General features: G+C 47.8%; 1 protein-coding gene across 1 annotated transcript in view; it reads right to left on the bottom strand.

Moving 5' to 3' along the window:
- Positions 1-1214: 1214 nt before the first annotated feature.
- Fancc (FA complementation group C) overlaps positions 1215-13221 on the bottom strand; it is an 81746-nt gene continuing 69739 nt past the window's right edge. Inside the window, 5 exon segments of the mRNA XM_032884500.1 lie at positions 1215-1890; positions 6625-6693; positions 6696-6740; positions 6797-6997; positions 10985-11162. Of these exon segments, the coding sequence (XP_032740391.1) occupies positions 1753-1890; positions 6625-6693; positions 6696-6740; positions 6797-6997; positions 10985-11162 (631 nt within the window). The 3' untranslated portion in view covers positions 1215-1752.

Genomic DNA, 13221 nt, shown 5'->3' with positions numbered 1-13221 from the left:
TCAGGAGCAGGGTTCATCTGGCCTGCATTAAATTTGGTTCTGGTTTCTAGGAGTTCATTTTGCCCTGATGTTAGATTGGTTTGTAAAATGGCTTTGTGGTGACTATGTGTCTTAAGAGTGTTTTCACAAAACAAAGACTTCATGCTGAAAATGCTAAAATCCAGGATCCAGCTAGGAGCAGGACTTCATTCTGGGTGGGGAGGGAAGTTGATTAATTTCTCCTCTTTCTCCAGTTACGGTAGTTCTGGACCCCTTGGCAATCAATCATTCAGCATCCCTGTCCCGGTGTTGGGGGACTTGTCTCTGTCCCTGCCACTCCAGCTGTTCTCCCCAGGTCCCTAGACTTCAGGATCTTAGGTGGAAACAGGTTGAGAAGTTACTCCACCATTACAAGGACGAAAAGCACCGACAAAGGTTCCTCCTTGTCTGTGGGCAGATGTTCTGGTATGCCACAGCAGGTGACTGAGCACCCAGGAAGCTGACTCAAGGGTGAGAGGGTGAGATGCGTCCTGGGGGAACAGAGTGCACATAATTCCAGCTTTCCTAACTGTCAAGGGTCACAAGAGTATGAACACTAGGGAGAGAGAAAGGCTGTGTGTGCTCTGTTTCCCATTCAGAATGGAGAGTAACTCAGCAACTCTGAGAGAAGCATAGTTGTAATCAAATTTGGCTTACAGGAAACAACTCTGAGTACACATACAACTATCTGCCCTCTGGACATCCCCCTTGTTTGGATCCCAGCGTATCCAGAGGTAAGTCATAATTGATCTTCTCTAAGCCAGGCCTAAGGTTTGTGAGACCTGAAGCTTCCATAGGTAGGAGGGGGGAAGGTCTGAATATAAAATTAAGAACAACTTTTTACTCAGAATGAAAAGTAGAAAGTTCAGCTCCACTCCGCTGTGAGCCGTCCTCAGGTCGGTATAAAGGATGAATCCACTGCTTCCCCTGGCAGCTGACTGGCGGACGCTGGACGTGCAAACGAAAGAGAAAACCCAGGCCCAGGCCCTGCACACCACACAGGCCCCGAGCGCAGCCATCAGACGGCTTGAAGCTTATCTGCACGTAGGGTGAGGGTTCTCAGAGCAGATCTGCAGGAGGGGCACAGCTTGGGGTCTTCTCTGCCCACACACTGCTCACTGCCATACATTCTCACTAGAAAATCAACAACAGACCTGCCCATCACTCCCATCCACAGCGAGGTAGGACAGACTCACTTTCAGTTTCCAAATCCTGTTTACTACACAAAGGTCACCCAGGAAGCAGAGTTTGGCTCTTTGGAGGTTTAGGGGAGGAAGTAATGACCCTTCCCTGGCCATCCCTGCTCCTCCCACTACAGTGGGTGCCTTGCAGCAATTCCTGCACCGAGCCACAGTCACGGCTGAGGCAGGTTATCCCTGTGTAGCCTCACCTCCTGCAGGGCCCATGTCTCCTGCTACTGGACGTCCTCCCACCGTCACGAGCACCTTCTTCAGAGTGGGAGGTATAAAAGGAGTCAGCACATCAGCCAGTGCTAGCTCTTGTCATGAATGGCTGTCACAACAGGCAGTCTGGGCCTTTCCCTTCATAATACTCATGGACGTCCTGGGCCAAGCAGTATAGAGTGCATGGTTGGTCGCACACATCACTCCATCAGGCCAAGGCACGGACGTCCCACTCTCACTTGTTCTTGCCTTAGGAACAGCATCGCATCCACTGTGGGAGCTTCACCAGACAGGTGCCTCCTGCAGGTGTCCACACATTCCGTGTGGCCTGCTAGACCTGAGCGTGCAGCTCCTTTAGGAGCTCTCTAGCCAGTTTTCTTGAGGCTTCAACACAAAGATGATGTGATCTGTACAAGGTCTGGTCAAGAAAGCCAACAATCTCGTGGGTTACAGCATCCGTGTGGGCCATCTGCAAGAAGGGAAGAAAGGTCAGATGAAAACATCTCTCAAGACCCTCCGTCCACTGCACTCAGCAGAAGGCTATGGGGAAGCATGGGTCACTTCTGCCTTGTTCACAAGATAATTACCAAAGCACGTCTGTCTCCAGGGGCTCCTTCCTTAAGACCAACCTCTCCCATGAGGCCTCAGGTGGTCTTAGGCGCTCAGAGCCACATACAAGCACTGTGGAGGCAGCAAGGACCCCCCAGAACACTGTCATAGCTTTGGGACTATGTGCTGTGAGGAGCAAGACAACGCCTGTTACTTGACTTTCTCTGCAAAGGCCACCTGCTTTCACACAAGCAGCCTTGAACGACATTGCTGGAATATCCACTTCCCGGGCAGCAGGCAGGGTGGTTGGTAATTTAACTTTCTACAGCCTTGAGACATTGTTGCTTGTGTCATCGGTACTTTCTTTCCCAGGAACCTCAGTTGAGAGGATGGGAGGTTAAGACTGGCACGTGATCTGTGCACGTGCAGGGCACAACTGGGATTCCTTTTAGGTACAGCAGCTTCAAGAACCCAAGTGTGGGGGTTGGGGATTTGGCTCAGTGGTAGAGAGCTTACCTAGGAAGCACAAGGTCCTGGGTTCGGTCCCCAGCCCCGGGAAAAAAAAAAAAAAAAAAAAAAAAAAAAAAGAACCCAAGTGTGGAGGAAGACACATATTTGTTGTGTGTTGGTGCATACAGATCCTGCAGATTTGGCCCCACTCAGTTTCCTCTTGTCTCACCAGACTTTTCTCTAGGGTGAACAGTGACCTTAGATGTGCCCTAACTGTGACTTTGAGCTTTCACTGGCCCACAGCCTAAGCAACCCTTCATTCCTGGCCTTCCGATCTCTGACCACCAGAAAAGTGAAACAAAGCTTGGGAGAGCTGCGATCGCAACATCTGCACACCTTGGTCATGCTGCTGAAGGTAACGGGGCTTGAGATGGCCTGGCGGCAGCTTAGGACTCTCAACTAGTGACCTTAGATGCAGCCTCTGTCATTCCGGGTGAATCAATCCCTAGGTACCTTAAAGACTTAATGTATGTCTAGACCCTGTGTGGGCACAGACTGCCACCTACTCAGGGGCAGGTAGGTAGTCACTACACAGCCTAACCTTTCTCAAGTGGAGTCAAATCACACAGTAAACGCAGAACCCTTAGAGCAGATCTCATACTGCAACCAGGCTGATGGGAAGGAACGAGCTTCACAAAAGTGCAAGGAGGACAGACAGGATGGTGCAGGGTCCAAACACAAACTGGTGCTCTAAGTCCACCCAACCTAGCACCAGTGAGGGAACGAGCATGTGTTTATCAAGAAAAAACAAAAACAACAAAAAAACAGCCAGAGCAGATAGCTGTTGAGGACTATGCCAACTTAGAAAGCTAAAGCCGGAAAGGACCAGGAGCCAACCTCCCCCATCCCCCAGGCCCACAGGAGAGAGCTATGCCTGCATGGAGAGTGCTAGGGTGGTAGGAGGTCCTAAGGAACTGGGCTGCTGCCCACTCCAGTGTCCACCCAGATCTCCAAAGCTTGCTGCTGACAGAGAGGCCAGACCACATTCCTGGAAGTGGCTTTTGCCAGCTCTGTGTTTACACTCATAATCTGCCCTAAGGCAGGGTCCTCAGGTGGTGATACCCACAACTGCCCTTTTACAAAAGGCTAAGCTGCGTATAGTGTAGACAGATGAGTCTTGCCATTTGTGGGATGATGTCACAGGTGAGGCAGGTACAGGATAGAAGGAAGGATGGGCGGGAGAGAAGTTTGAAGGAAGAGGAGGAGACAGGACGGAGGAAAGGGGGAGAAGCCATGGCAGGTGATGTTAAGATTCTGCTCTGTGTATTTACAGGTTGTTACCAATGTTCCTAAGGGATGGATGGTACCGGGCTTTGTATGTTTAAGTAGACAATTATATCTTACCAATTGGGTCAAAGATTATTGTGTTGTGTGTTCTTTTATGTGAGGGTTTGAGTGTAGGAAAGTGTGCGGCTGGGCTGTGTTTCCACCAAGATATCTAGCAGATATCTTGGACACCGGGGTGCGAACCAAGCAGGTAAAAGAACCAATACTTATTTATTTACATATTTATACAACAACAGCCATTGACTGGGCCAAGCCTCCTCAAAAGGAAGGATGTATGTTAGTGACAGTTGTGTCTGTAAGGACAGCAACTGGCAGCCAGACAGAGGCCTGGATGACGTACTCCTTAGAGGAAGCAGTGTATGGCTTTCTCTGTACTCTAAGCTGTAGTTCTAGGACCGAACCCTGGAACTGTGAGCTAGAATAAACCTCCTCCCTGGTGCTTTTCTCAGGGACATCAACACAAAAGGAAATCCAAGAGACCACACCAAATCACTGTCCATGTAACATTAGGTGACCATGCTTGCCTGGCAGTAGAGTTGTTGGCTGGTAAGCCCGAGGCATGTGGAGTTCTCCTGTTTCAAGTGGACTATATACACTGAGGCATCTCTGGCTGATAATTCTGATGTCCACATTGTGATGTGATCCCCAGTTAGTCTAATTAACACACCAATGACTGTAACTGTGTATGCAGAACACTTACAGTGTAGCCTCAGAACTTTCAGGTGGAATTACTGAGTCGGGACCTGTTCATAACTGCAATACTTGTCCAACATCCTCCTCACTTAACATGGCAGATCAAGGTATGACAAGGCAACATTTGTTTTGGTGACTGTCCCTCAGTGCCATGTTCTGATGTCTTTTAGGACCAGACCATGCTCAGTAGGTTTCTGAATATATTCTTATGCAGGACCAGCTCTGAGATGCCCCAATGCAGGACAGGCATGGGAGGACAGATAGAGGGTTCTTGGCAGGGACACATCTGCCTCCTGACTTTCCTCCCTAGTGTTCACATTGAGATCGACACCCGGCGGGGCTCGGGGAACAGCCCTTTCTTGAGTGGACTTGGCGGCTGTATGAATGCTATTTTGTATGTACAACTTCATCAAGATAGGTAATTTCATAATGTTAATCATTTTTTAAAAATTGAAAATAAAACTCCTATGGTTGACAATGTTCGTTCACCTTTTCGGTTTGCTTTAAGATAGCATTTCATGTAGCTCAGGCTGGCCTCCAACTCTTGTGGCTAAAGATGACCCTGAACTTCTGCTCCTCTTCCCTCATCTCATATGCTGGGCCTGCACCACCTACATCCACAGTGTTGTATAACCATCTCCCCCACCCATCTCCAGACACCCTGCACAGGTTAAACACTCCCTACCCACCCACCCCCAGCCCTGTGAAGCCTCTGCTCCACTTCTGCCTCTGTGAGTCAGACTATTCCAAAGAACTCACACAGGTGGATGCATGTAAGAGTTTTCTTGCAACTACTTGATTTCACAAAACACAAAGGTTCACCCATGTTGTAACAGGTGCCGTCCTTTCAAGGACAAAGGGTAATGCATGGTTTGTGTGCACAGGTACCTGTGGTTATCCAGGCATGCACTCCTTGCTGCTGCTGTCAACAGCACAGATCCTAAGATACAGATATCTATTTTAGTCTCTGCCATCAGTTCTTTGGGAGACCTGGGGACAGGATCACCATGTCCCACAGTAGAGTGAGAGTTTACTTCCTTCAGAGTGGCTGCATCACTGTAGCATTCCTTACTGGAAAGACCTCAAGATGTTGCTTTACTAGTTCTGAAGTAGCCACATCTAGGTGTGTGATCTGGTAACAGTAGTGCCAGGGGTCTCTTCCCAGGTGCTTCTGAGCATTCGCTCAGCTTCCTGGAGAAGTGTCTGTCCTATCCCTTCACCCTTCTTCCACTAGATGGTTCAGCATTGTTGTCGGTCATAAGAATTCTGTATGTGTTCTAAACAAGTAACTCTTACCTGGTGCATCCTAACCCTGGCTTTCTCTCATTCTTGAATCACCCTGTACTTTGATATCCTTTGATGTACAAGTTTTAAACTTTTGTGTAGTCCAATTTAGCTGTCTTGTCCTTTTGTTGTTTTTGGTGTCATACTCAAATTGTCACTGCAAGGTTCATGTCACAGATGTGACTCACTTCTGGCTGACCCCTTTACAAAGCCATCATGACATGTGTGCTTCTACAAGAATTTCTAACTGTTATGGTTTTGACAACTTGTCTTCCCAAAAGACTATAAGCTAGCGTGGCACCTGGCTGGTAGTACCATCTGGGAGGCTCTGGAAGCTGCAGGAGGCAGAGACTATCTGAAGGAAATGGGTCACTGGAGCATGAGTCCTTAAGCATGTCTCCATCTCATGTTTTCTGGGCACCCTGGGTAATAGTCACTACCACACATTCTTGCCACAGAGATCTGCCTGACCATGGGTGGGGCCAACACCACTAAGCTAAGTGAAAGTAAAACCCAGGACTCCTCCTTGACTCTTCCTTTGTAGTTGGTTTTCTCAGATTCTGTCACTGCCATAAGAAACTAATATATTAAACAATACTTTTTCTGTATTACCACCTGGGTAATACAAGTTCAGAGGGTTGAGACATTAGAGAGACTCAGGACACAAGAGACTCAAGGACAAACATGATGCTTTCAAGCACTGTGGCTACTAAGGAGCATGTTGTCCCTGGAGCTTGACTTCTCTCCCCAAGTCACGGCAGAGTGACCATAACATGGGAAGCAGGATACCCAGCTCTCACTGTGGGTGGTGCCAACAGCACCTGCAAGTGTGCACATAAGGTCACTTCCTTTCTGCAGGAATGCTTTCCCCTCCATGTACCTCTGTACAGCACAGGTATGCTCTGGGTCTGTGCTGTGGCCTTGTTGACCTCCATACCCTGGGGCAGCATATCCTGGGCCTGTGATCTCAAAAGCCGGGGCCCTCAAGGAGATAATCTACCTTTCACTTAGAGTGTAAATTTAAGTACAGATTGGAAAAGAGAGCGACTTACATGGGTGACAGCTTCCCAGGCAATCGCATGGCCTTCTGGGGTCCAGAGCAAGAGACTAAGAAGAAGGCGTCTGACCAGCTGTCCACATACAGGTCTGGGGTCTTCCCTGGGGCTCTCAGCTGCTTCCAGCAGGTCCATAGCTGAGAGGGGGCCACTTCTGAGCAGCATCAGGAGACGGTTGACTAATACCTTCAACTCTACCTGGGTAATACAAGTTCAGAGGGTTGAGCCATTAGAGAGACTCAGGACACAAGAGACTCAAGGACAAACATGATGCTTTCAAGCTCCAGAGTGAGAAACAGCCAGGTAACAAACTTGGCTAGTTCACACACAGCTCCACATAAACCCAAATGGATGTAATGGAAATTTCCTGCCTTTCTTTCCTTCCTCTTGCCCACCAAGCAGCCGGGGCATCATGCCAGGACCTGACCTTTTTTGTATGGAAGGAAATGAAGGCAAGTCCTCAGCAGAAGGGGGTCAGAATTTTCTTACTGTGGGGAAAAAACAAAAGGCCCCTTGAAGACCCCTGACCATAGCCATAATCAATGAGTGCCCCAAGCCCCGCTGGGCAGTGCTGATAAGAATGCAGGGCTGCCCCTGCCTGGGCTGTGTGAGGGAGGCACAGGCCGTGCACACACACAAGCTCGTTTGTTTTGTTGTAAACACTGGAACAGTTGTTCCTACAAGTCACAGCTTAAGCAGAGGGCACAAGGCTGTGGAATCCACATAATAACAGTAGTTGTTCTAAGTCCGTGGGTTGTTTTTGCATAAAAAATATTTATTTCATGCTGAGACTCCTGCTCGTTTCAAGAGCAGCCCACGCTGTGTTTAACAGAACAAGGTAGAAGCCAAGGGCATCCGAGGCAGATGCACTGTAGAACATCATATCCATGCTCTGTCCTGCTGAAAGGCTCCTTGGTCTGACCCTGTGGGTCTCTGAGAGCTGCTTCTCTCCTGCAAGTTCAGGTCCATTCAATGCACCTGTCTCAGACAGCAGCACACAGGAGTGTTGTGTGAGCTCTCTGCACCACAAGGGTGACCATGAGAAAGGGAACACAGGACTTTCCCACTGAAAGGGGCAGTGTTCCCCGCGTGGCCACCACCTTAGTTGATGAAGAAGTCTCCTCTCTCCCCTCTTATTGACCTGCATACCCCAAACTCAATCCTGTTTGTCTACATTGACTTCCCTCTCACATGCCTTCTGTGTCCAGAAGCTTCTATAGGGGAGATGTGTGTTCTCTGAAGTGAAAGATAAGGCTTTTATTCTTCATGAAGTGTTTTCATTTTACATTGTAAAGAATGGGAAAACAGCCTACCTCTCAGCACCATCTGATGGAGCCCAAGCAACCTGTGCTCCACACACTGGGAGAGACTGTTACTGCTCCTCTCTCACACTTCCACAGTGTGCCTGCAGTTTACATTCCTAAGCACATCTGGCAGTAGGACTCTTCCTGGTAGGGTACGAGTCCATGGCTGGGACACAGCACCACTTATATAGCACACTGAGCTCAGGCTATGTCAGCTCCTGCAGCTATAGGTTCTGATGTCCAACATGTGCAAGCAGCTTTGTGTGTACCTCTGCCTCTCCAGGATGATTCTTACACGTCACAGGCCAGTGTCTGAAGGGTTTGAGGACCTGACTAAGCCTAAGAGAACATTAACTACAGTCTTTTTAAAAAAATCAAGATCCAATGCAGTTAGCCAAAGCAGAATGAACACAGTAGCAGGTGTTACCCAGGTAGGACAAATATGCTTTTTACCCCACATTCCTGTATCCCAAGTATGACCAGCAGAGGAGACTGTCAGCATAGCACTTGCAGCTAGGTGACTAACCATGACTTACTGCTTTTAAGTTAAAGCAAAGGTACAAACATCAGCAAATTCCAGAATCCAACTATGCCCGTGCACTGTGATGCAGTTCACCCTGTACTCAACCCCCCGCTGATCAAGGAGTTAAAGTTCCCAAACCCAGCTACACAAAACACCTACATTAATACTTAGGAAGCCACCTTCCTGGAGTGTGACATACACCAAGGCATCAGTAATGGGAAACTCTGGCTTCTAGGAGTAAGGAGTAAAGACAGATGACAGCGAAATACTCTGAATGGAGAAACCTGTTTTTATTCAAATATCTAATCACCCATATAAGACCAAGGTATACTTTTAAAGAAAGAGACATACTCCTAAATCCAGGCTAGCTAGTAGGAAAATGTACCAATGAAGAACTGTCTATAAATTAAGTCCGTTCTAAAAAGAAAAAAATTAAATGTATTTGTGTGCACATATGCACACATGTTATAGTCGGGTGTACAATGCATGTATGGAGGTCAGAGACAACTTTAGGAGTTAGTTCCCACTTTCCATGATGTGCACCAGGATCAAACTCAGGCCGTCAGGCTTGGTGGTTGCTGTGGTTACTCACTGAGCCATCTTGCTGACCCCTATAACTTAAATCTTACAAGATACTCTGTATTTCAAGAGTCAGTCTCTGCTAGTATCTGTGATTCATATAAATTAACCCAAATCTACCAGTTTAGTTTACATGGAATCTAATACAAACTGCAAATGAAAGGGCTTTAGAAACGACAGTGCTTCGTACATGAGTGATCCTACCAACAATAAGATGAGTGAACTAGGACTGTCCTCAATCAGTTTAATGTGATACATATTTTTGAATTTTTATTTATTTATTTTGTGTGTGGGTGCATGTGCGACACAACTTGGGAAAGTCAGAGGATACGTTTGGGCCTTCTACTCTGTGTGTTCTGGGGGTCAAACTCTGGTCTTAAGACTTGGTAGCAAGTGGCATTACCTGCTGAACCATCTTACCAGCCCGAATGTGATATTTTAAAGTGAAGAAAGTTTTCTTTTGAATTAAGCATTGATCTTCAAATACATATGTAGATTATAACTTCTTTAAAAATGCTTTGTTCTAATCCAATATCATCCTCAAATTTCCACTTTTTAAAATTCCCAGGTTCATGTTCACCCCACTATGGAAGCCTTTAAACCAATGGCTCCCAGTCTTCCTAATGCTACCCCCCTTTCATCCAGTTCCTCATGTTGTTGTGACCTAACTACACAATTACTTTCATAGCTACTTCAGAACTAGAACGTTGTTACTGTAATGAATCATAATGTAAATACCTGTGTTCTCTGATGGTCTTAGGTGATCTCCATGAGAGGGTCATTTGACATCCAGAAAGGGGTCATAACACACAGGTTGAGAAGCACTGCTTTAAACAAACGAAATACAAGACTGCACTAGCCTCTGACTTGGGAACAAACAAGAGCACTGTTCTACTCACACTGAGACCCATTCCTTTTATTACTAAAGTCAACAAAAAGCACTAGAAACTGAAGACTTGTTACTGCTTGTACCTGTGTGAGGGGGTTAGATCCTCTGGAACTGGAGTTAGAGGCTGTTTTGAGCTGTCATGTGGGTGCTGAGAATTGAACCTGAGTCCTTTGGAAAAAACAGTGAGTGCTCTTAATCACTAAGCCATCTCTCCAGACTGAGACTGAAGTTTTAAAAGCCAGCATAAATGTCTGCAAGGAGGTGGCAAAGCTCTACTGAAAGCATGGCTCCCTGAAATAGCTACATTCTACATAACCCACAGCATATTTGCTGTGTACAGTTACCCAGTCCTGTATATGGACACCATGTTCATATGACCCAAGTGATTAAATCATGTGATTACCTCAGTGTGACTCTGACTGATGCTGGAAAGTGGTGAGATGAAAGTTCACTAACCAGGCTGCCGGTGGGCAAGAGAAGACACTGGCTGGCTCAGGAGCCGGTCTCTGCCTTGGGAGAGTGCTTCTCAGAGCAGCTGTTGCCCCTGCACAGCATCTCCTAAAGTATAGAGCCCTGGGGTGAGGAGATGAATCAGGGCAACTGAGGACACTGGGGAGAACAGATCAAGTAACCCTGTAAACTGAAGGCTCTGAGCAAGACCAGCCTGACGGCTGGGCAGCCTCCTGTCAGGTCCCTGTGGAGGCAGAAGAAGGTCACAGGCTGTAGGCTCAGCCCAAATGGATATGCACACATCACCAACACATCTGACAAGTGCTCTGAGCCTGGGTGCCTGGGCTGGGAGAGCTGTATAAAGGTAAACCAAATCAAGCTCCCTTTCTGTTCTCTGTTCCCAGGCTCAACCCTGAGAGCACAGTAGGGTCTACACTTACCATGCTCTGCTCTCTCTGCTGACTCCTGTCCTGTGGGCTGTAATAGAAGACCAAGAGCCACAGAAGGCCTGCAGGGGGCTCAGCTTCCTCCCTCAGCAGCAACTCCTCCACAGCCAGATCAACCCATCCTCCAAAGTGAACAAACAAAAACCAGCTCTCAAAGGGATTTCGATGAGACCTGGAACATAACAGACACACACCTGGATGGACCCATCTTCCTTCTGTTCAAAACAACTTTAATGTTTACAAATTGGTAGTTTAAGTTGTTCTTTCCCACTGAAAAAAAGACCCTCAGATCAACAAACTGAATTCAACAAACTTTTGTTTCACCCTAAGCCCATCCTGAGATAACCAGAAGAACCCTCCCAAGTCTCATGCTGAGGACTTACAGGGACTTTATAGGATTCTAGGCTCCAACAAAGACTGGGGCCGGGGTGGGAGGAGGATGGGCAGGTTGTGAGGCATAGTGAGACCCTAAAACTTGCTGCCAAGGTGGCTCCACGGTGAGGAGAAAGAGCTCCATGAGGTCAGAGAATGTTCTGGCCTCCAGGACAGCACAATATGCCTTTCTGACAAGTGGCCCTGGTTTCTCTCTCTTGTCATCCTGTAGACAATCAGGCTGGAAGGTCAAAACTTTTTCTAAGCTGTCCTCTCATCCTCCTGGAATCTGGGGGAAGGGATGTGTATTAAAGGTGGAAACTGTTCCATCAATGTAGCCCTAACAGTATCAGCAAGGCAGCTTTGCCCTAAGAGACAAAGAGCAGAACAGCCTACAGTCTCTGGTGGGAACCTTCATCTGGACAGGAGAATCATGGCCTTTGTAGGTCTGCCTACACTGGGCCTATGAGGATCCCCACGTTCTAAGCGTGGTTCTTGCCTTCTGGTCACTGCTATCTAATACCACCCCTAGAACATTTGATGTACATGTTTTAAATCAAGTTTGAAGGACAATGGAGGAAAAGGAAGGCAGGTACTACCTCAGCCTTAATCCCTGTCAGAGGGAGAGCAGCCCACCACTGCACAGAGCTGAAGGGCCAGGGGCTCCCTCTGTCTTTCTCACAGACCTCATCAGCAAGGATACTGAGCAGGTATCTTTGTGAGCCCCAGGCCATAGCACAGATCTGCCTGGCCTTTACCGCTCCTCTTCCAGAAAAAAGTCTTAATCTACCCTTCCTTAATCTTAAAAGCCTTTCCTGCAGGTAGACCCCACAGCCCCCAGATAGCACAGGCACTGACATTCAGAGACCCCACCTGAACACCAGCTTGTCTGAGCTGTTTTAAGAATTCAATTGGAACTAAGGACCAAGTATTCAAATGCCAGAGCCAATGAGAAACATTTCTCACTGAAATCACTACAGCAACCACATTGTTAAGACTTCATGGGTGCAGCTTCCTTGTTGTCTGTGTAGAAGACACAAGCTCACAGCTGACAGCCCGGTCACCTGGCTTTTACAGTCACCTCACTCCCTCTTCCATATTCCTGAGGCTGAGGTGGGAGGCTTGTATTGCAGATCCACTTTATGCATAACACAATTATTCACTATTACATTAAAAAAATTCAACTGGGAGGAGTGACTGACAGCCAAAGCACTCAATCACACATGTGGGCACAGTAGCCCCTAGTGCTGAGGGCAGTCTTAGCAGACCAGGGAATCTCAAAGGAGAGGAACAAGAGGGTCTCGGGCCAACAAAGTGTGAGCTGCCATTTATGCTCTCAACATGGGCAAGCTAAGAGGCCAGAGACAGGATGGAGATGGTGGCAGGCCTGCACAGGAATGCTTTTGGAGAGCAGCACCTAGAGGAGGCCTATGCCATGCTGCAGAGTCATCTATTCTAGCACAGGCCTGCTAGCTTTGGAGACACGGTTATTTATCTGTACTTTATCAGTGTGCCTATTTATATGTGACTGGGCATGTAAGTGTTTATATGTGACAAGGGCCAGAAAGGGGTATCAAAACCTCTGGAACTGAAGTTACAGGGGGCTGTGCGCCACCTCATGTAGGTGCAAGGGACAGACCGTGAGCAGCACGTGCTCTGAATCACTCGGCCATCTCTCTAGCCTCTGGAGCGAAATCAGAGGGGAAAACAATGAAAACAGGGTGGGATACAACAGTTAACATTCCTGCTACTGACCAGGAGCAGCTCAGGCTCCTTCCTAGGTAGGGAACCAGGGCACCACGTGGGCGCTGTTCATTCTGGGTGGGGGCTGGGGGGTCCCTCTCCTTTGCATAGGTCAA

This window comes from Rattus rattus, chromosome 14 (genome assembly GCF_011064425.1).
Source record: "Rattus rattus isolate New Zealand chromosome 14, Rrattus_CSIRO_v1, whole genome shotgun sequence".
NCBI classification, from domain to species: Eukaryota; Metazoa; Chordata; class Mammalia; order Rodentia; family Muridae; genus Rattus; species Rattus rattus.
This window is presented reverse-complemented; position numbering and strand designations above follow the sequence as displayed.